The sequence below is a fragment of the Diadema setosum genome, chromosome 5 (assembly GCF_964275005.1).
Source record: "Diadema setosum chromosome 5, eeDiaSeto1, whole genome shotgun sequence".
NCBI classification, from domain to species: Eukaryota; Metazoa; Echinodermata; class Echinoidea; order Diadematoida; family Diadematidae; genus Diadema; species Diadema setosum.
This window is the reverse complement of record NC_092689.1, coordinates 8,777,992-8,802,364: the sequence shown is the minus strand read 5'-3', so window position 1 is coordinate 8,802,364 and position 24,373 is coordinate 8,777,992. Positions and strand designations below refer to the sequence as shown.

The window sequence follows — 24,373 nt, the reverse complement described above, 5'->3', positions numbered from 1 at the left end:
TCTACTTACTGAGCTTGTTTGTCATTTTAAAGCAATGGATCAAGGATAACTGATTTTGAAACCTATGACATCCCACCTCATCAAAGAGAAGGATGAGTGAGAGATCCATACCTCACGCATTCTGTTACAATGCATTAAGGCAGTTCATCGACAACTTCAACATTCGTTCGCTCACCTAGACCCTTCTGTGGCTCTTTCTTGAGCGTTACGATGATGATGTCCCTCTCGGGCTGGTCCGGAGGAGGGAGATCCTCCAATCTCTCCCTCAGGGAGTCACTGATAGATTCATCCTGGTCCATGGAGGGTGGCTGGAGGTGGGAGTGGTTCTCTGCCTGACTTTTGTTCCTACTGCTGGTATCTGTAATATTGAAATTTATACATATCATAGATCTTCTTCTTCTTCTCAAGTCACTACGCACAACAGAATGTTAAGATTCTTCCAGTCCAAGTTGGATACACTGCCTGGCACAGGGTGTTAGAGCTGCTATATCTTCTTGTGTGCAAAGCTCTGATAAAAGTGGACAGACAAGGAAATAAAAGTATCACAATATCATCCTTGGGTTGACAAGATCTCATATATCAAAAATTCTGAATTTTCAAATAAGCACAAAAAAACCCATTCTTTCACTTTCACAACATTTTTGAAAAAAGAAATACAATGTTGAGATCAAATAATGCAGAAACATTGGTTTGGATTGCATTAATAATTGTAATGTTTCAAAACTCAAATCAGTATTCTGGATATTCAAAATTGAGTTACAGTTGAACCTCTATTATCCGGCCTCCCTTTATCCGGATCTCTCTATTATCCGGACGCAATCTCGCCGTGATTTTTTTAATCTTTTTTTTTAATAATTACGGGAGGAAAGGTGGATTCCCAACGGATACATTTCTTAATAATTATTTAGGTAAATCATCCCAAGAATTTATAAAAGAAAATGATTTCATTCTTGCAAACACGAACCTCTATTTTGGGGTCTGTTACTGTGTGTAACAATGAAAAGGTTGCAGTATACACATTACTACATGTGGTACTACAATGGGGTACATCAGTACATGTGTATGTATGTAGACTCTACATGCATAAAGCATTGAGTCTCCCGTATCCGGCCAAATCCCTTATCCGGACGAGCCCCGGTCCCAACTTGTCCGGATACGAGAGGTTCAACTGTATTAGGTCTTTCTAATGGTGTATACCCCTTGAGATATGAGGTCTTGTCATCCCAGGGATGATATTTTCAAATGTCACACATCAATACACTTGGAGATAAAGAAAATGGATGAAATATCCCACCATAATGACTCAGATGCAGTATACCAAGAACAGGGAAGCAATAAGTCTTTCTTACCCATGACATATGCCCTGTCCTGCTCCCTGGGTTTGATTTCTTCGTAGCCTCCGTCGTATCTTGTTGAATCCACCTCTCTGCAAAAGAGATGAGTCAACCTTCTGTCAGTATTCATATGTTTGGTCATAATTGCACTCATAGAGATAGTTTTACCTGAGCTTAGGATGAAACACAGACAGCTTAATGCTCCATGCACCATAACTATTTCACTGTGCATTGAGCTTCATCTGTAGTAAAGTCTGAATTTTTTTGTCATTTATTCGTAAAAAAATTGACCTGAAATGTAAATCGGGACTATACTTTTTTTTCTGAACATACTTATCATACAAAAAATATATTCTATTAGTGTTCAAGGCTAAAATATGCACCTTGCTTTTATAAACCTTGTAATCATAATGAAAAAAAAAACGAACTCATAAGATATATACTGTGTATAAAGAGATACATAATAGTGAATACTTAAGCCATGATAACATGGGCAGGACATCAGAATGTCCACTTAACTCTTGTCTGATTTAAAATGATTTAAGATTTTTCTGGACCAATATCAGTTCACGTGATGTGGTACATATTATAATATTTTTCACTTTTGCCAACACACCTTCTGCCGTGTCTTGATCTCTCCTTGTTCCGTCTTATGCTGTCTACTGTTGCATATGGTGACTCATCCTGAACCTCCTCAGATACGACCCTTGACCCACGACCCGCGTCCTGCCCCAGCTGTCTGCTATTCCGGTCGACCTCCACGTACTCGTGCTCCAAATGCCGGCTGCCGTTCACTTCCCCCCTCGGCAGAGTTGGCAACTTGTCTGCTCTTCTACGTTCCGTATGCAACCTCCTACTTCTGTCGTCTGTTCTTGAGTTGCCATCATACTCGTCATATGGACGACTCGACCTTTCACCTCTGCCATCTACCCGTGGTGGCTGTGGCCTTCTCTCATTGGTCTGAATGGGAAGGTGAACACATTGAGAAGTCAGAGGATATAATCACAAAAGATTATCTGAGTATTCAGATTTCCTACTACAATATCACAACTTCATTCATCTTCATGCATCTTAGAAATTTGATTTCAAGTGCTAGGTGCACTCCATGAACACTGTACACTGCCAGCTCAAATGTAGTATGTACTGTATATCCATCCTGAAAATAACAAAAATGTCTACATTTCATTTGCCCTCACCATATTTTTTCATTTTTTCTTCTTCTTCTTTTTTTTTTCACCAGAATAATTTCAATGTAATTTTGTAAACTCTATACCTACACATTCATCACACACACACACACAAATAGACAGAAAGACATGCACACGCACATATACAATACTTCAAGAAGTTGAACAATGAGGTGAGATCATGAGTGGTATTCTTTAGTAAATGTATGTGACCCCAGAGGAAGAAAAAAAACATCTGACTTGACTGTGGGTATTCAAGACACAAGCCTGACTCTTTGAGGTCATCTAAACAACAGCCAAACAGCGGGAGAGAAAACCTAAAAACAGTTGTATCCTCTGTGATCATTAGGCATTCATAAATGACAATATGCTTACTGGTGGAAAACAAGCTCATGTCACTCCACCGTGTACTTGCAAACATGAACATGCATCACTTTGTTTGAGACGAGCACAACATGTCAATGTGGTATGCTACAGTTTAAACTACATGATCATGATAAGACTGGATTCACCTGCTCTCTCTGGGGAGGGGGGCGTATCCTGATTTCCTCGTATCCCGAGCTCGCCCTCTTCATCTCCGGTCCACGATGCCTCATGCTATCGATGGTGTACGACGATGCCCCGATGTCGCTGGGAACCGAGCCCAGCACGCTGGGCTCGTTGCGCTCGTTGTCATCGCTGTAGTCGAGCTCGTCGTCGAGTTCGTAGTGGTTGGTGAAGCGGGTGGACCCGCTGACCATGCTGTAGGACTCGGCGTCCACTGGGAACTCTGTGGGGTGAATGTTAGTAGGCAAATGGCTTACTTTGCATGGTAGACCAATAAGCTTGACATGATGACAATGACTGTGATCATCCGATGTGGCCTTATTCAACCTGGCAGTCTCTTCCAAGTTGCCACTACCCTTCCAGAGGGCCTGTCTCTTGTTATCCTAGCATTGCTGAGTAATCAATATTGCACCCGAGCTACCGGTAATAAAAGACAAAGTGGGTGACACATGTTGTCTAAAGACAGTGAGGCCTATCATGCACGGGGCAGGATTTGACCTCGGGACCTCCCATTTAGGAAACCACAGCCTTATCCAAGTTACCACAGAGCTCCCATTCTTCTCTCCTGAAAATCTCCCCGGAAAATTAAGGAGGACCTAGCATTCTACCTGTACATGGAATACAACCTGGATTTGGCTGCAGTTGGAGGACAACAGCCTCCCTTTGATAGCTGTTGAAAGTCTGCAAACATTCACATTTACATACAGAAGCCCTATGTCTACAGATTTAAAATGATGCTAGTACATTGGATTTTTTTTTTTTTCAATTTGTACAAAAAAAGGAAAAATGCACATACTGGGCATGCTAGGTGAAATTTCAGGAGAGACATAATAAATATTGTGAAGACATACAAATTGATAGCTCTGATATAAACAGTAACAACCATGGGGCCTTAACCGCTCATGGTTACAATGTACCATTTTCTTCCATATCAATGTTTCCATACAAGAAGATTCAAGATGAAGACAAGAATCTATGTACTCACCTGACTGAAACTGATGAGTGACTGCTGTCTTGGACCTCATGGCCATGTGGAACCTGTGTTGGCCTTTGCACAGCTGGACCAGGTAGCGACCCCTGCAGAACCAAAGGCAGAGGCTCTTAATTGATACTTCAGTTGGAAAGTGCAGCAATCCATTTATATCACAGTACATATAGGAAGTGACAGCCAATCAAAAAATTTACAAGCGAAACTGCACTCAATACTACTAATAAAATACAAACTTTGCCTGATTGAAAGAGTGATGTGATCAGTCCAGCACTGCAATGACTTGAGCACACAATCAAATGAATCAAGCATGCATAACTAAATGGCACAGTTCTCTGTAACTATTTTTTTTTTTTTTAGTACAAAGTGGTTCAATCAAGTGTCGTAAATGCGAGATACGGTATATTTCAGAGTAAGATTTGTCAAAGGAAAACTCAGGTGTATGGCATCAGTGCCTCCAAAAGCTCCATTTTCCATCGCACAGTTAATGCAATACTGTGAACCTTCAGAAGTTAGACACAATATCGAGCGCCCTATGTTACTCATTAAAAACATCAACACATCTCACTCACTTTTTGTAGCTCTCGGTGAAGTGCACAAACTTGGTTCCAGTCTCATCATACGGCTCGACAACAAATTTCTTTCTCTGGAATCATAAATAAAGAAAACATTATGAAGGGGTAACACTCTGCAGAATATGTCGGCCTGTAAACAATGTACACAATTATTGCAAAAACTACTGAATTTAATCCAAAACTACATCATAAATGAAGACATGTTGACATGATTATTTCATGGTCAGGTGTATTATGAACACAAAAGCTATCGCTCTCCACAAAATACATCAATTACATAATGAAGTTTTCAAACACATTTGGTGTTTTCATTTCATACATATGATGGACTGCAATATAATTCTTTCAAATGATCTTCATACTATCATTTGATTGAATAAGTATGCATCCAAAGCAGTGTTTAAAAAGTAATAACCATTTCACAGAAATCATATCCCCATGCTCATGGTGGCCAACAGAGGATTTCTTGAAGGGAGCGACAGTACCACTTCTTTCTGCTATAAACTCGGCTTTTGGGGCCACCCATCTTTTCTCTTGCAGAGCACACGTTATCTTCACTTTCTTTATATTACCTCTTCCAAACATTTCTCTTCCTACATTCTATTGGTACATAACAATAATGCCCATTACAATGATTTGGGCCAGTCTATGCTCCACTTACATTGAAGGCAATCTTTTTGGTCTTGTGCCAGGGATGGGCGTGCACCTGCTTGCGGTTGTTTCCCCGTTTCTCGTATACAATGATCCCCCTCGTACACACCCCAAGCCACACCGCACGGGATGCCTCCTTCTTGTTCTGAGTGACCCGGTGAAAATGGATGCCATACTCTGGCAGTTTTCTGGCTTCCTGCATTGTGAAAAATATGAAACAATTCAGGAAGTATCATTAACACTTATGCATTTTTGGTCATAACACTCATAAACATGTTGACAAAGTTACTAATATCAGGACTGTATCTAAGATGTCAATCAATCCACAAATTCAACAAGGTGGGCTATGATATTTTCCACATCATAATGTACAAGCAGGAGGCTAACAACACCATGCAAATCTAAAACAAGCACTGGATTAAAAGGAATAATTTTCTTTATGCATATGCATGATTCAACTGCCACATAGTCAATACAAGGGACACTTTTGCTAAAACCTGCTCTTTAGAAACATTTTTTTTGCTTAAGAAATGATTCAAGATCTACAAGTTGTGTACATGTATACCATGACAAGCTCTTGACACTGAATGTATCTTGTGTCTGTGAAGAAAATGAGCAGTGCACTTGTTGGCTGCCATTTTTTCAGATGCCTTCACAAACAATCAACTGATACGAATTCTCAAGTTTGCCGATTGGTAGAGTTAGCTAGCGATGGAAAGGTGAGGTTTCAAAAAGTCAAGCTCTTGCACATACAACATTAAAAAAGGGGGGGTGCTAAAGAAAAGGGTCATGCTTCAAAATCTGCCCCCCTTCACAACAAAGGATCAGATATGGGAAGTTATGTCCAGCGTACCATCAGATACTCGAACTCTGCCTCAACATCCGACAGGCCTCGCTGGCTATCGTGCATCAAGGGTAGTCTTTCTCGGATGTTGGCCACACCCAGCGCTTCTATCGTCTCTGCCGCCAGGTAGTGCTCCGGCAGAAAGTAGTTCCGGGAGGCGCCGGCGTCGTAGTCCCCCATCTCCGCCTGCAGTGCCAGGGCGGCCAGCTGCAGCGCCGCCCGCTCGTCGCTCTTTGTTCGTTCCTCCAGAATGTCCCTCCTGAGCTGCAAATAGTACTGGTGTCTGGTGATTTGATCTCTGTATTCAGAGCAGAAGAAAAAAGGGGAAGATGACATCACAATTAGGCCATGAAAAATGATAGGTAAGTTTGATCACATGACCTTGGTTTGCGACATATGACCAATGTCAGGGTAATGCGGACAAAAATATGTGTTTAAAGGACAAGTTCACCTTCATTAACATAAGGATTGAGAGAATGTAGCAATATCAGTAGAACACAATCATTGAAAGTTTGAGGAAAATCGGACAATCCGTTCAAAAGTTATGAATTTTTGAAGTTTTTGTGCAGTCACCGCTGGATGAGAAGACTACTGCAGTGTATGATGTCACATGCGTACAACAATATAAGGAAAATATAAAGAGAATTTCACAAAATTTCATCTTTTGAAAAAAATACACATTCCCTTGACTCGTCACTGACATATGTTATGGGTAATATTATTCCCATTGCCTTTAGAAAGAGACAAGTCAAGTGCTCTTTTATCATGCGAAAAAAGTGAAAATATGTTGAATTTTCTTTACATTTTCTTTATACTGTTGTACTCATATGACATCACGAGCCTTAGTAGTCTCCTCATCTAGCAGTTCCAACACAAAAATTTTAAAAATTCATAACTTTTGCATCGATTGTCCAATTTTCCTCAAACCCTCACTAATGTGTTCTACTAATATTGCTGCATTCTCTCAATCCTTATGTTAATGAAGGTGTACTTGTCCTTTAATCTTTCAACTTCGGCACTACATTACCAGGTATGCAATCTCACATCAAATTCGATTAGTTTGTACCTTGCAAAGATGTAGAGAAACAAGACAACTACCACAATGTACTGCTTTGATAAAATTTTCATCAATACAAATTACAGCTAATTCATCAACACATTCCGACCTCATTTGCTAGTCTAAATAAAGTATTTTCACCAGAATGGCAGGTGAGCTCTGAAAAACATAAAACTCTAAAACATCAAGGCATGCTGACACGTAACACATATGGCAATAATGTATTGTTCAGGAATTCAACAAGCTTTGGAAAAATATGTGAATTACCTTAAAGATATTTATGACTGCACCAGAGTTGACTATTTTGGCTGCATCAACCATATTCCTTGCAAGTTGTAATGAGGTATGACATTTAAAGGATGTGCATGTATACATACACACACACACACAGGCAATGTTTATTTCCTCATTCCAGCACTAGATTCTAAGTTCCTGAAAGAAGTGAATGATTGTTCGATTGCTGGTCCATGGAGTACAAAATAAGTGTAACAACTATGCTGTGTACACACACCCAGACACACACACACAAACACACAGTTATTAAACTGAGCTCCTCATAGAGAACTAAAGTGTGACATCATAGCCATCCATTGCCATGGAAACTGCTCCTAAACAACCTCATGTAGCCCAACTATCTGTGAACACGACTGTTGCTAACCATGCTCGAACAAAACACTGTGACATCATCATTTCAGTAATCTATTAAACACTTGTCCATTGTACAGAGAAAAGATAAAAGTTCTCCTTGTTAAAAACCTAGGAGTGCAAGTTTGTCCTACAATAAATATGCAATGTTTTGTATTAGTGTTTCAGTAAAACCTTTTGATGATGGGGAATTAATCACCAACACTGATCAATATACTGTATATGCCAAATATTTCATGAGGTGAGTCAGGCGCTATTCACAAAATTAAAGACCTGCAAAAATATTGACTCTGATCCTGATATGAATGTGGTGTACACGTATACAATTCTCCATTCAGTACAGACTCTGCAATAATTAATTTATCCACTCGCAACATTGTTCGGAAGTCCCGATTGGCAAAAATTTAGACTCACTAAATATGTGGCGTATACAGTACTTGCTGATGTACACATACAGAACATTTATGCAAACAACTGACTCTCCCTGTCTCTCCTGTTCAAATATATATCTTTTCACACAGATAAATCAAGATATGAAAATTTTTCTATTGTTTGTCATAATATTCATTCATTACATGTGTATGACAGATACTTCATTGTATCATGGCTTGCTAAAGGTAAAACTATTACAGATGGATGGTTTAATGGCTCTCTTTCAGGTCTACTGTACTTTGCTTTATTGGCAAATGCAGCAAAGAGTTGGTCATTTTACTTACCTGAGTAATGCAACATTCCCAACATAGTACTTGACCCGGAAGAAGACGGTGAACTTTTCCTTGGACCCGACCTTCTTCGACCCCTTCCTGGCTTCATCCTTCCATGCCTCAGGCCCAACTTTGTAGAGCTTGGTGTCCGGATCAAGGAAGAGGTACTCCCCATCTGTGGGTGACAAACCGATTTTGAAGAGAATGAGAATGTACTCTCATGTCTACCAAATATAGACATCTCAGATGGATTGTATCGCACTAGTAGGCCTACGTGTATGTAACTTCCACACATCGACCTGAAACTCATATTATGATAATCATGTGCTAAGTTCCACAGGGAATTGCATACAATGTACGTTCAAGCACACACACACACACACACTTAATACACTTACAGCACTCACAAGCACACAGGACACACACTCCCATTCAAACACTTTTACAACTCAGAATTATGTTTTATCATTGTCATAGGGCTTGCAATATTGACACATCAAATCTGAGGAGTTCCCACAACCAATCATGCAGAAAACTGCTTAATACTAATTTCAAAACATGACATCCAAATCAGTGAGAGTTTGCTTAACCTTTTATCTAGACATGAAGAGATATTTCAGTTATCAGGGAACCTCCTACAAAATCAGGGAGACTTTTGAGCTCTGTTGTCAGAGATGATGACAGAGTTAAATTCAAGACTGATGCATACTCAGACTTTTCTGAATAGATAGCATATGGTGGAGAAATAAAACAAACACATGAAAAAGACAAAAGCAACTCTGATACACAACTTAGAATACTAAGATTGATGTATGATATTACAGTTTAACACACTGTACATAATGAACTTCTGCAACACTTACAGACATTGATCTACAACCTTTGCCTCATGCACACATGCTGTTACTTCTTCTTTATCAGATTTTGGGCTATATAGAGTCCAATAGGGAAGTTATTTATTCACTAATGTAATGCAGGGGTCTATGAGAAGTGTACACAATTAACTGATGAGGGGGAAAAAGGAAGAAAATAATGGATATTTACCTCTGATGTAAGCTAATCCAAAGTATGACCGTTCATTCAAGCCAACATGTGATGCAATGAGGTCAAATAATTCTTGACCCGACGTTCCAAGGTCACACAAGAGGTCAAGCCTGCGACCGTTCAGCATGACGGCAGTGACGCGCTTCTTCTCGGGAGGTATTCGTCCTGCTTTGCTCTAAATCAGATTGACAGGGGACAGATTATCAACAAGGCTAGTTCAGTGATTCATTTTGTATGAGACTGCCCATTAATCCAGATTGTCCAGGCTATTGTAGTCACTGCGAGGTATTGACCCCAAATTTAATTCCCATAGTCCGACCTGAGCAAACTAAATTTCCATGAGATACAAGTTGAAATGGATATACATGATGGAAGAGCTCAGGAACAAAACTGCTGCAAATATATCCTCTCTATGGAAATACCGCAGAGATTAATAAAATTACATAATAACAAAAGTAAAGAAAGAGGGAGCAAGTAAAAGAAGAATGTACATGACTATCGGTGTGTTATGATATCAGTGACTAAAAAGTTGACAATATGTATAATGCTATGGTGGAATTTCCCTGACAGAAATAATGAAATATAACACTCAGCAACAAGGAAGAGAAGACACAGGCAGTGAAATCAGCAACATCTCATGTTAAACCATAAAATGTAAATGTACAGAATGCAACCTACATTTGATTTCAACTTGATCCAAGACAACAGAATATTGCATGCACAATTTCAGCCAAATATTGACAACAATCTGCAGATATCTGTCACATAGTACTCTCCATGTTAAAGAAATGGAGATAGATTATGGTATGCAGTGTATGTCAGTCTTATGTTCTTCAATCAACATCTGATCAGATTGTAAAATACCAAGTAAATTGGTGGATTTATTCATAACAAAGTTACAAATCTTGGCAGGTACTGAGTAACATTAAAGTCATTTTCGGTATTTCAATTTAGAGAGTACAATCTATCCCATGCTGCAGACTCTAGATGAAAAGGTTTGGTACCACAAATATATATAATACAACTCAAAGCACATCAACAGGAAAAGCAATCTTTCCTTTTCTTCAAGCATTGATCAAAAAGGATGTGCCACATCGAATAAACAAGAGATCTAAAGCGTTTCAAGACAGCTTGTGGACCATCCTAAATAATGTTTACAGCGATGATTCCTTTTGAAACACAGTGAAAAAAAAATGTTTCCAATAATTTTGATTAAAAAAAAAAAGTAGTGTGATTTCTTACCATGAATGACAGTGGCATTGTGATAGATTCATTAGGTTCACTGCTCATCACAACAAACTCTGGCCCAAAGAATTTCTGCAGAGAGAAAACAGAGAAACACCTAAAGAGACATGGAACATCTTACCAAGTAGGCACAAAGGAATCATTATCAGACATTTTGATTGAATAAAAGAGATAACATTTGAAAACAATCTCCACAGTCTGCAAAAAAAGAGAAAGGTTTTAATTCTTGATGGAATGGATACTACATAGCTACCAAACTAGCCACAGATGCCTGCAATGCTTATGCATGATTATGGTACTTCACACACTGTTCTTTACCTTGAGCTTCTTTCGGGAAGGTACAGAATTTCTCCTTCCATCGTGGCTGGATGTCCCACGTAGTCTCCTCTCCAGGGATGCATCTCTGCCATTTACGCCATCGTATTGCTCAAGCCTTGCCCTCTGGTGAACGTCTGGGACACTCTGGCTTGAGCGCTGCGGGGACGAGTGAGGTCGTGGACGACCAAACTCCAGCGACGCTACTGATGAATACTGCGAGTACTGGTCTGGGTGGTAGCTCCCTTGAAATGGACAATGGGAACAAGATTTGAAGAAGCGGCGTAGCCCGATGTTGGTGGGCACACTTACTGAACTGTACATTATCACTCTGGCTTCCGTTTTCCGTTTCGTTATTAAAAGGAAACCTGTAGACCAGTCCTTTAGAGGTATATCAAATAATTATATAATGGCCAATACACATCCAGAACATGAATGTTGTAATGGCATCAGTATTTTTTGGCAGCTAAAGTTCATGAAGTTGCTGAAACAAAGGAGGAAAAATACGGTGCAGCATGATCGATCAGTACTGTTCGCTTGACTATGATACATTGGACTTTGAGAAGATATTTTGGGGTATCTCAGTGTCCACCGCACACGCATCCATGAAGCATATTCCCACTTCCTTAGAGCGTTACTCATGAATATCTTGACAGTTCACTTTGTGACTCATGGTGAATAAACTAAGATTGTGTAGGAGAACCTGACATGGTTTAGCCAGCCAGACAATAATAAAAAGAATAAAGGGAATACTCCACAGGCAATGTGATTTTTTTTAGCTTTTTTTTTTTTTTTTTTTGGGGGGGGGAATAAACGTGGGTCTATACATCTTCATTCTCTTTGGGGTCAAACTCTAATCAAAAGTTTACACAGTGTGTTTGTTGCAATTTCTGTTATTGAGTTTCATGCAAATAAGTCTCTGTACATGATGAGCAGTTCACAAAACTATTCTGAAATTGAAACTTGATTGAAAAACATGACATACACAATTCATCACACTGCATATTCAGGAAATAAATTACTCCTTGTTGAATCTGCTTCTTACACTCTCATAGATAATCAGAGTTTGGTGGCTTTGCTGCTATAAGCATCCTACAGAACACTAGAGGATATCAAACGATGCATACACGAGGCCTATGATGAAGAAGAACAATACCAGTTTGGGGGGGGGGGGCACTTCGTAGCATTGTTTCAACACACTGCACAGCACATGATGTCCAGGTCACGTAGATTACATTTACCTGGATGCCAGTCTGGGAGGTTGAATGTATGAGACCACAAGCCAATACAAGCACAGCTGGCAAAGCCATCATTGGATAAGGTTACAAGAGCAGATATGACTGAGAATTATGTCACTACCTTGTTGTGCAGACTCCACCGATGCTAGGGACTTGTAGGACCTGGATTCTGACCTGCGACCCCCATAATCGCTGGCATCCACACTTATTGTCTCACTCTCGCTCTCGTAGTCGGACACTGATCGAGTGAACTCCCGGTGATACCTTGGCCCAAGGCCAAGCTGGTCCCGCAGACGACCTAGCCTCTCTCGCCTCTCCCGCAGCCGCTCGTACACCAGGTTCGTTCGCAGCGATTTGCTGCGGTGCGTGGGCGACCGCTGCTTCGAGCGGTCACCGTGCCGATCCGGTATGGGCTCATAGCCCCGTGACGACGAGGAATGCCACTTCCTGTTGGCTTCTGATGATCGCCCTAAACTTCCACTTTTTTCGCGAAGGGGCTCGTAGCCATTTGTTTTTGAGGATGTGCCATTTTGTGGTGAGAAAATGTCTGACATGTGATATGAGCGACCTTCTGAGTGAACGGTGCCATGACTGCGGTTCCCCTTCCGTGATGCTTCCCTCTTGTCACTAGGTATTTCTCGCGACACACGGTTCGACCTGCTGCGGGCCATGGGGTCTTTGTGGGAATACATATCGTCGCAGCTGTCCTGAGAATCCATGGTGCTGCTGCTCATGTTGGAGTAACCCCCACGGCGGTGTTTTGACTTGTGAGAAGAACTTTTCCGCACATCTGGCTCATCGTAGTCGTACCTTGTGCGGTTTCGCTTGGGGTCGGTGGAATCACTGGAGTTGAGCTGCTGATGGTTTCGCTTTCCTGGGCTGATTCGGCCTTCACAATGTAGAAACAAAACATTCACAATTATGACACTCACCTGTACAAAATAAGTCTATATTCAGCTCAAAAGTATACTTTGGCTCTGGAATGGCATGCGATTAGCAGCAGCCAGATCACAACGATATATTCTAATTGCAGAGATATTACTTTATCAGTGGGATTTTTTTTAATTTGAAAATCAGAAAATACTATTTATAAATCAAATTAAATAAAAAGCAATTTGAATATCAAAAATCACATCAACACAGCATAATATATCGACATACAGCTTACATATGCAAGTCCAAGCATAGACTGAAAAATAGCTTGAGAAAAAAAGCTTGAAAGAAAATGTTTCTTCACATGAGACAAAACATACACAAACATACAAAAACAAAACAAAAAGGCAAGGAAGAAGAAAATGATGCATAATTCAGGCAATATATATTTTGAGTTATTTCAATTCCATGAACATGCCAACATTTTGTGAAAGTTTTCTGATGCGAAAACACAAGATAAAGCCTGAGGTATAAATTTTCTCCGAGTCTAACATAACATCCGCAAGTTGCATCATCACAGACAAGATATTTCCCCACAAAAAAATAAACACACACATTCACATATACACATACACACTGAACAAACAAACAAACAAACACACACTACAAGGTACCATGTATGACAGCGTATGCAGCAAGAAAACACCCAATTTAAAAAACAAAACAAAACAAAACCTCTATCTTCCTAAAAACAATGAAAATGTCTTTTTCAAAATGTACATGTAGGAGTTCTGGATTTGCCTCTACCAATGCTTTACATTAGTGCCTGTGATAAGACTGTAACTGCTCAGAAGGAAACTGAAGTGCTTGGAAACAGTACCCCAGTATCAATGTATAGGAGCTATTATGTGAAATAAGAAGCAGTCGGGCGTGTTATGACCTGGGAGGAGTGAATAGGGGCAATTCACCGACCACCCCACAAAGAGTTAATCCATGGTAATATTGAGGTTGTGAACACAATAGACACACCCAATCAGTCTTTTCTCTATTCTATTCAACACAAGTTGGCTTCATTCAGCCACCTTCCTGTTTCCTAGGCAGGCTACCTATGAAAGCTCAATAACACCACTACAGTGTAGCCAAACAGCAACCCCTTCAACACTCTAAAACCCAGGCACATTTGCTGACCTTGTACATTATACACATGATATCAAGATACATCATCACTGTACACAACATTAATACCCGGGTATACCACAAGACTTATGGGCTGAAGAAGCCTTGCTAGTAACTCATTCATAATCTCACAAAGCATTTTGACTTCAAAGGATAAAGCACGCCATCAGTTTACAGAGTATTTCACAGCTACACTTGCTGTATCATCAACACATTTTAATGTCTTTTTTTATTTGCAATTTTTGTATTAAATACTTCCTACATGGATCTCCTACACATTTCCACCTCGACTTCAAGCGCAATTTGTACAACAATGTGTACTCCATTTTCATATTTCTCCCTTTTACTAACAAAGATCTAGCTTGGTATGCTCTCTGGTATTCTCGATTTTTAAACAAGTTTGATCTAAAATGTAAACACACACACGCATGCAAGCACACATTCTCCTATGATGCTTCAACTGGGGATATGATACTTTACTTGAGGTAACCAGGAATATTCCATTACTCCTGTTTCTGAACAAGTTATTTTTCTTTATTTCAATAAATTGACTAATTGAAATTGAAAACCCAGCAAAAACATTTAAATTCAGCAAAATCAGTAAAAAAAAAAGGCTTCATGTAGTGTGTTTGTGCATCTACACAACAATCAAGGATTTATACATAAAATTTATGGATTTTTCCACTTAAACAGTACTATTCGTCTACATACAGGTCATAAATATGCAGAACGGGCAGGTGCATTGTAAAATGTGCTCCTATGGTACCCCTATAGGGCCTTTAAGAGGGTGCTTTTTCATTTGTTTTAAAAACTCTGAACAAAAAGGCATATATGCCCGTTGTGAAATGTATCCCTGGTTGCCTGGAGTGATATACTACAATATCCCCCAATTGAAGCCATTAACGAGAACACACACGCACACAAACAAATACCCAACAATTTATGATCTGATAGAGTTAAAATAAAATGTTTGACTTACTATCAACCTACTATATCTCATCTCATCTGAAATTCATCCAAATCATGAAGTCTCATACTAGCTAATATCCATCCCACAGCCAACACTGAGAAAGAACCGTCAACTGTTCTCACTCCCTAGCTCACAAACCTGATCTTTTCTGTTCAGCCGATCGGCTGCCAAACTCAGGAGCCCCAGTCACCGTGGAAACGCTGTTGTTTGTATTGCTGTTGAAGCTATCCGTCATCTGATCCAGCTGCACCAACAAAGACAGTGTGTACAATCAATGAAAGGGAGTATTCTATGTGAAAGGCTCTACATGGGAATCTACATTATACCTTTCCTTCTTTTGTACAATTTACAGATATGTTTCACAAAACTACACTGTATCAACTTTTTTTTCTATATGTAGGCCCTACCATCCTAATAAAGAGAAGTCTTTTTCTCCTAGGTAAATTAGAGCTTGTAGTTGTACCAACTAAATTTACCAGCAGTTTCTCATTATGCAAGCCAGGATTTATATCATTAGCATGGTTTGTCTATAGATGATTTTTAGGCACTGCTGACACAAAATGGCCAGCTATGTGACTGGTGTGGTGTGTCTACGACTTCTAGAACCAATGACACAGAATGAATATGGCTTCACATGCTGAACACCTCATAGAATGACATACCTTTGACAGTACATTGCCATGACACACAACTCTCCCATTATCTCAATACACATATACAGCACACATGTGCAGAAATCAAGATTTATAACACAATCTGTTTGCATTTTTGCAGAGAACAAATGAGTATACACAGATTAATGCATAGTATTGAAATTAATTCCTATATGTAGTTTGGTTTCATTCTTTTTCTTCCAAATGATATGTTACACAGATGTGACTATTTGGTAATATTTATAGAAACATTGCTTGAAATAAGAGAGATATGTCCCTCAACAGAAATAACAATGAAAAGGTAGCATTTTCTAGATCTGAAAAAAAAAAAAAATGTAACTAGTTACAATGTAAGAGAGAGAAATAGTAAGTAACTCACTGCAAATATGCTGCCAAGAACAATCTTGCTGAGCTGTATGATCTGCCTAGCATACGGCATCCCATAACCAAGACTGTTGGCATGGATCGTGCAAGCCTGTTTAAAGGGAAAATTGGGCACACTCATTATAAGCATAACTACAATGTACCTTGGAATATGAACTTCACAGTGAACTGATGATATGATTTGAATCACTAACAAGACAATACACCAGCTAAACCAAATCATTGATACTATATGTTCACATCAGAGTGAAAGGACAATTTCCAAGACTATGAAATCCACTTAAATCCACTGGAGAATACAGTGAAGTGCAAAATCTTTCAAACTTTTTTTTTCATATACGGACTAGACTCTTTATAACAGTCCTAGTAGTGTAATGTTCATACAGTGAATATCATAAATCTTTTTTGTGCCCTGGCACTTAAATAGTGTAACTAGCCAAGCTTGTTCATCAGCATTTAGTAATCCATCCAAACTTGACCTAGTTGTACACATTTAGACAGCCCACTCAGATGTAGTGATGGGCAACAGTCCAATGGGAAGACCATGGCTACACAATAGGGATTAAGGGGGATTTGGTAATCTCTATTCATGGACAATTAGTTTGTAGATATCTGTGCCAATCAGGGAAGAAAGCACTTCAGCCTGCATGCAAATCGACGATGAAAACACAGTTATACAAATAGTAAGTGGTCACAATTGCGATGGCACAAGATTTTGCACAAGGCGGAAGATACAATACAGCTGTTATACGTGTAGTCAATGAGGCGATGCCAAGTCGAACAGTGTCTCATCTTTCATCTGTGTGAAGTCTTGTTCCATTGTACCAAGAAAGAACATATGCTATTTGTTTTATAAAAGACCTCAAATGTCAACAGATGTGGTCCACACCAATTCTTGAATTTTGTACAGAAATGGCAACCATTTACTAGTGAAAGGCGAACGGAAGGCAGAGTACTGTCAGTCCTGTATGATGCGAAAGTGATCAGTTGAATTTGTTGACAATAAAATGATGAGTGAATGAATACTTTACATTATCATTAGAAAGTAAACTGGTGACGTCAGCTGTGCACTTTCCACTTTTGCTCAAACAATATTGTACACCTCAACAGCATGCAATGGTACTTTTACATAGTGTAACTGCATGTCATGTGATGAGTAACTGACCAATTGGAAAGCTAGATTCTTTTAACGTGTTGCATAATAAAGGTTAATATCACTCTTTGGCACATGGACACAAAGCCATGAGCGATCACGTCATACACACACATAAAAGTATGAAGCACCATACCTCAAGTATCTGCATGAGGGCCATGCGAGTCGCTGGGTTGTTGTCGGACATTGCCATTAGGAGGGACCGCAGGGCAGGGCTAATGACAGAGCTGCTGAAGGGCACACGCATGTAGTCTGAAGCCCAGAGGAGGGACTTCCCCAGGGCATAGATGTACATCTACAGATACAGAAGCCATGATACAGAAAATGCATCTGAACTCATCTTTAAAGTCACAACAGGCTATGCTATCTCATTGTACTTCAGTGATATTTGTCCAATGTTGACATGTTGTAGGCTACACAACTCAATCAAAGACCATTGTACTACAACACATACATAATGTATACAGAACCATCACATCATCCTTATTTACAGACAATTAAGCTCAAAACATCAGCTCAGAAAGCGAGATAGTGGCTGTGCTGATTGACACTGGTTACATGATTACTTTGCACCTTACAGTGATATGACTCATTCTGTGTTCCATGGCATCAACTTTTGCAAGCTACGCATATTAAAATAACACATATATTGCTATAATACCCTCTTCATTTGGCAATGTATTATTCCCATTCAAGTGTGTACACATGTAATTGCTTACGAAATATGATGTTAATATATGAAATATACCAGCAATCCATACATTGAAATGGAAAAGGCTAGATCGTTGACTTAAAATCTTAAGGAAGTTTTAAAAAAGTTACATTTTTTATATTTTTAGACAAATATCAGTGCATAAAGAACCCCAACTGTAATCTATGACTGCAAAGAAAAAAAAAAACTCAGCAAGCTTGTGCTCTCCTGTTTTCACCGGTGGATGAGAGTTTAATACCTTTTCTACAACTGCATTGGAGAATGAGGTGTGCGCGCCGATCCCCTCAGGGGGGAGGTAGTTGGCAATATTGGGAAGGGTCACATCGATGCTCTCAGCAAACTTGACCGTGCCACTGGGGTTAAAGAGGATTGTGTATGGACTGACCACAAAGCTCGGCCCATCTGCTGCCACCGCATGACCTGCAGAGAACATCACATCATGTCGCATCATACATATCAACTTCTGGTTTGGGGGGGGGGGGTGGGGGATTAAGGTGGGGGTGATCACACAAAGAGTATACAAGTACTCACATTATTGTGAGCGTAAATGGAAACACAAGTTCTGCCTCAAATCATTCTTCAACTTTGTAATTTCCATCACAATCGAAATCACAGAAACACAGCAGGGCACAATATTCTCATTAACTACATTGTATGTCTGATGTCATCTGTAAAAATGATGTAATGGTACTCTTACATGTGTACATGTAATTTATTGTGCCTAGTTATTGATGTTTTTTCTGTACAAAGTATAAAATGTCAACTCAACGAGTTCTGAAAATGTCGAAAGCATGTAAATCAAATCTGTTCGACTGAAGTTACTTGTGAATATCACGGAGAGATTTAATTTGTAAACACGCTTTTAGCATACTACCTGGATGAATCAAAATCTTTATCAATAAACTGAAATGTCACATTTCATGAAATACACATTGTACATTTCAGTGGTATCCTTTTATTTCTACAATGAACCACAAAGAACCTAATTTGACTATCCTTGCCATTCACATGCCTACATAACTTTCTACCATCACATTCTTGCTGAAATTGTAGATGCGCCTGCAGCAATTGCTCTCCAGTGTCTTTTTTTATATTTTTTTTACTACTCTTGACTGCATCAATATGCAAGTGACAGGGCATATATACAACATAAAACGTGTCAACATTTGTCTAGCAAGCCCACACTGCCATTAGGCAAGGTCAAGCTCCTAAAAACTGACCTCGAATGAAGATGTCCTGAATGGCCTTGCAGCTCTGACACAGAATGCTCCATAGCTCCTCCTCCTCCAGGGGAGCCCCCCTAACCTGGAGCACCTCACTCAGAGAGACCTGGATGCTACTGGACACCGGCATGGTGGAATCTAGCATGCACAAGCCAGAAGATCAGGTGGAGGAAATACATGTATCTTTAGCATGCGTTTGAGAAAGATCACTAATGGTGGACTATACACAAAGTGCATTGTTTAAAAGAAAGAAAAGGGAACATTTCAACATAGAGTAAAATAAACACGAAAGAAAAAAATATCCCTGGATGTACTTGACAGTGGGTCTTCTGAAATTAAAGGGAAAAAAAGTGAGACATTTCAATACCTGTAAGAAACATCCTTGCAGAGAACACATCTGTACCATTTGATCATAACTAAGTCTAAACAGGATATCCAAAGAGTCTATAACATATTGATTTCGTATCAGTTTACAATATCTGCATCAAAGCAGGAGGAAGACATTTGCACATTACTCCATCAGTTTGAGAAAGATCACAGCAGATACTACAGAATGGAACATTCACATGTCAAAAAAAGAGAGGTAACTCCATACAATGTATTTCATTAGTAATAGTAAGAAAAGGTTTGCTTACAGAGGGTACAATCATACCTGTTAACAGCTTATATAAGAACCTTAAATCATAAACTATACGATACGTAATGCTGAACAGGAATCATATTTTGCTCTTTTTTTTTTTGAAAGCAGAGCGCTGTGGACTTACTGTACACACACTTCTGTACATAAAATATATGTGCTACAAACATAAACTTGCATTTAGCACTCAATTTTGAGAGCACATCACACAAAAAGTCAGGAACAAAATAAACATTACAATTCTGTTCTTGTTCTCTCTACCAAAAAGGGGGAAAAACTCAAACACTTTAAATGATACTTTGTATTAGGGCAAGTCCAAGATAATGTCCCCTCAGATGCTCAAAATTCATCTTGATTTTATCAAAAAGTTATTGATATCATGTTGTAGCCAAAGAGTTAAATCATATATTTCCAGCAAAGAAAATATTGAATTATGCAAATTTATGCAAGAAATATGGCCTTGATTTGCATAAATAAAAAACAAACCTTACGTATGGGACAAATTATAAATATTCATCTAAAATCAGTTGAATTTGTCCTTGACCTAGTTCCTTTATGGACATGACCCCTGTATGAGTTAGTGTAATCTGCAATTGGTAAGACAAGGTCAGCACATTAATTATGCAAATTATGCACTTTCCCAGAACATAGTGTCCCATACGTAAGGATTTGAGTATGTTTTTTTACGTTTTTTCTGAAGATTTGTAACATTGACCAATCATACTTTAGGAAGTTCTAATTTATTCATTTCAACTCCAGATTAGCAAAACTAAATGAGGAAATTTAATTAGTCCTTCATCTTATAACTAATTAAAGTTTGCTTACGTATGGGACAAATGCCTTACGTATGGGACATTACATGCAAAGTGAATGGGAAAACCGCCTTTTGACATGGATGCTATATGTCCTTACATTTGTTTGGTTAATGGTTATCTTTGCACCTACTCTGAAGGATATGTCTATATATCTGCCTCTCCTACTCAGTTGACCTCAGGGAGAGTGTAAGAACAGCATTATTGAGTCATTCTATGATTAAGAAAGGAAAATAAAGAATATTCATTTATACTTGTATTTTCTTATTTTCATTACAGGCTGTGCAGCTGGTCTTTGATTCCCAGTTAACATTTTGATATTGGACATTTTCTTAATTCAGTTATCATTTTCAACTTTACCTCTCTACAAAATGACTTTGTCCAAGAATGGGATTCTCTGAGTGTCATTTTAGGTGCAGTACACTGTTCAGCATGTACCACAGGTTGTACAGCCTCAAAAGCGAAATCAAAACAATTGTGCTTATGGCGCGCATCAATGACAACATTATAGGTCTTACTGAAAAGAAAAATCACTTAAGGTGTGAGCAGGTAACTTTGTCATTACTAGAGTTGATAGCAAAGGAAAAACCCTATGAGAATACTTTTTATTTTGATATGATTGTTAATATTATTTTCAACTGCTCACCCTCAGAATATGTCATGACTTATCAAGGTCATGAACATGATTTCTGAAAATCCTGTAAAATGAAGACTATAGTTTACATTTGCTATAAACCACAATATCAATACTCGTTCTGTGGTTGGAGTGCTAAAAACACAAATTACACAAACAAATAGGGAATTCAATTTTCTTTTCTATTTTGTGTTTGAAGAGACAGATGTGCTCTGAGACACCTTCATCAACTCATACTTACTTTGTACCCCACATCTACACAATTATCAACATACATTGCAATCTGGTAGTGTATGATCAAATGAGGTTATTAGAATTTATTCAAAATTGTAATTTGCAGATCAGTGAGTTACTTAAGTGTTTCAAATCTAGATTTGAATGTGCAAATGATAATCTTTCCTGTATCACTACACAAGCATGTATGTATGTACAAAGTAACACAAATTTTGTCGTCTTTGGTTTCATAGACAAGAAGCCAAGCAATTTGAAAAAAAAAAACAGCATTGGTACATACATTGTACATTCTTCTATCTCCTTAAAATATAAAACTTTCATTAAAATTTGATTGATTTTGCAGTTCAGCTAAAATTCACATGGCAAAACATGATGATTACAGTGCAAAATGAAGTACTCTTGTTGTTGGTGTGTTTTGTGCTGCATTTCAAACAATTATAAAGCTTTATAAAAACTTAGACAACTTGCAAGGTAAGCCTAGAGCTACTGAAAGTATCCACTTCAAACTGTATTTGTAATTACATTGTACATGACATTTGATTCTAAAGTTGAAATTATCAAGACTACAAATTAGTTATTGTACATGTACATGTATGCTATATCAAGGTCACAAGCTAGAATTCGCTCATTTTTTTTTTCATTTGATGAAAAAATATTGACTAAATTACAAATGGGCTAGAAATAGAGTGTCAGTATACTATATCTGTCTGTGTAGACATCATGAGGACAGTGTTAATGCATGACGGAATCCAAACTAAGACATTTAATTGTAAATTGGTAATTACTTTTATTTGTTTTATTTTAGCTTTTGCGAGGTACCTGAACCGGGAAAGTACTCACTTAGAAGTCTATTTCATTTCTTACATGTTGTAGCATGATTTGTGGAACTGAATATGACACTATGGGGAAATTTAAAGTCATTCCCATGAATGCATTTGTGCACTAAAGACAAATGTCCCATACGTAAGTTGAGCCATGTCCCATACGTAAGGTGTACTTTCGTTAATTAAACCAACTTCATGAAAATATGCTTTATTCTTTTGCAGTGAAACTTTGCTGAAAGATACTTCGGTATTGTACCTTTCTTCACTTCCAAACAGAACTTGATCAGTAAGGTACTTTCAGAGAATTTTCAGTTCAAACTTTATTTTGAAAAATCCAGTTTTTCTCTGGTCCCATACGTAAGTTGGCATATTTTTCTTAATAAAACCATTAACCCAAGGTCAAATGACATCAAACTTAAACACAATATTCTTCTCAGGGATACCAGTCCTCCTGATGATAAACAATAAAATCCAAGTGCTCCTTCATTACTTTTCAGAGGTTTGAAATCTCTGAATGTCCCATACGTAAGGTGCGCGATATCTTGGACTTGCCCGTTATCATTCATCTTTTACAAATTAAAACAAAGAAATGAAACATTCTATCAATAATGACAGATAGAGAGTAAATCTGCTCAAGATACATTGTACATGTATTCACTTATTTAATGTCTTAGTACAATTCGCCTATAGATAGTGGGTGTTATGTTCTCTGTGGACTGGGATGTTTCCGGGCAGACGCACGTTCAACGGATGAAGCCTCACAAAATCACTTCTTCCTAGATCTGATTTTTGGTCCATACTGTAAAATTACAGTATGAACAACACAAGATGGAAAACAAACCTTGCAATTTTGCTACACACCTGGACTCACTCAGACACGCACACAAACATGAGCCACTCCAAAAGACTAGATGCTGTACAACTGTAGCTCAACACTGAGGACGTCATCCTTCATCTACACACGTGTACAATGTACACTAAAAAGTCAATAAGTCTCACTAAAGAGGCACTAGAGTCGGCAACAGCTGTCTGTGATTAATTATGGGCACACTCTGGCTCTGCTTACTCAATTTCTTTTTATGCCACATTTGTGTCATGTTTGCCTCATCGATTGAATACACTGAGTGATGGTGAATCCAAAATAAACAGAAAAAAGAGCAATCTTAACTGGCTGGGCAACTAGTACAATACGAATAGAATTGTAACTGCAGCTGGACTATGCATCAGTTGTTGGTGGATTCATAGTCACATGAATGGAATTAGAAATCTTGATACCTGAATCATTGTGTTTGAAACATGCATGCATGCAAAAAAAAAAAAAAAAAAATGGTTACACACAGTGTAATTCTTCAATGACACATGATTTGCATTTCTATGAACTATATTTCAAAATTAAAGCACACAAAGATTTGATTTTTATTGAATTACAAAATATTCATGAATCTGAATGCTTTCATGACCTGCACAACCATCAATAAAGTGAAATTCACTGAAATTGGGCTACAGTGCAAAATCAATTTTGCATCAAAGTTTTTTAATGAGGTTACAGGGCATCAACTAGTAAATCACACTCTTCAGGGTTGTTGGGTTGTTTGTTTGTTTTTTTTTTTCATCTTTATTTCACTTCATGTTGTTCATTGTACAGATTTCTAGAGGATACGTAATAATTCCATAGATTGTATGTTTGTTACATCATAAGGCAAAGAGAGAGTTAT

General features: G+C 38.5%; 1 protein-coding gene across 1 annotated transcript in view; it reads right to left on the bottom strand.

Moving 5' to 3' along the window:
* Positions 1-19,647, bottom strand: part of LOC140228482 (tyrosine-protein phosphatase non-receptor type 13-like) — a 57,283-nt gene extending 37,636 nt beyond the window's left edge. The window contains exons 1-18 of the mRNA XM_072308695.1: positions 19,515-19,647; positions 18,533-18,714; positions 17,719-17,877; positions 16,425-16,520; positions 15,531-15,636; positions 12,495-13,262; positions 11,139-11,380; positions 10,818-10,892; positions 9,576-9,750; positions 8,544-8,706; positions 6,135-6,423; positions 5,292-5,477; positions 4,628-4,701; positions 4,053-4,144; positions 3,034-3,290; positions 1,951-2,294; positions 1,350-1,426; positions 176-358 (exon numbers count right to left, since the gene is read on the bottom strand). Coding sequence (XP_072164796.1) covers positions 176-358; positions 1,350-1,426; positions 1,951-2,294; positions 3,034-3,290; positions 4,053-4,144; positions 4,628-4,701; positions 5,292-5,477; positions 6,135-6,423; positions 8,544-8,706; positions 9,576-9,750; positions 10,818-10,892; positions 11,139-11,380; positions 12,495-13,262; positions 15,531-15,636; positions 16,425-16,520; positions 17,719-17,877; positions 18,533-18,714; positions 19,515-19,647 — 3,601 coding nt within the window. The remainder of the gene's footprint in view (positions 1-175; positions 359-1,349; positions 1,427-1,950; positions 2,295-3,033; positions 3,291-4,052; positions 4,145-4,627; positions 4,702-5,291; positions 5,478-6,134; positions 6,424-8,543; positions 8,707-9,575; positions 9,751-10,817; positions 10,893-11,138; positions 11,381-12,494; positions 13,263-15,530; positions 15,637-16,424; positions 16,521-17,718; positions 17,878-18,532; positions 18,715-19,514) is intronic.
* Between the last annotated feature and the right edge of the window lie 4,726 nt (positions 19,648-24,373).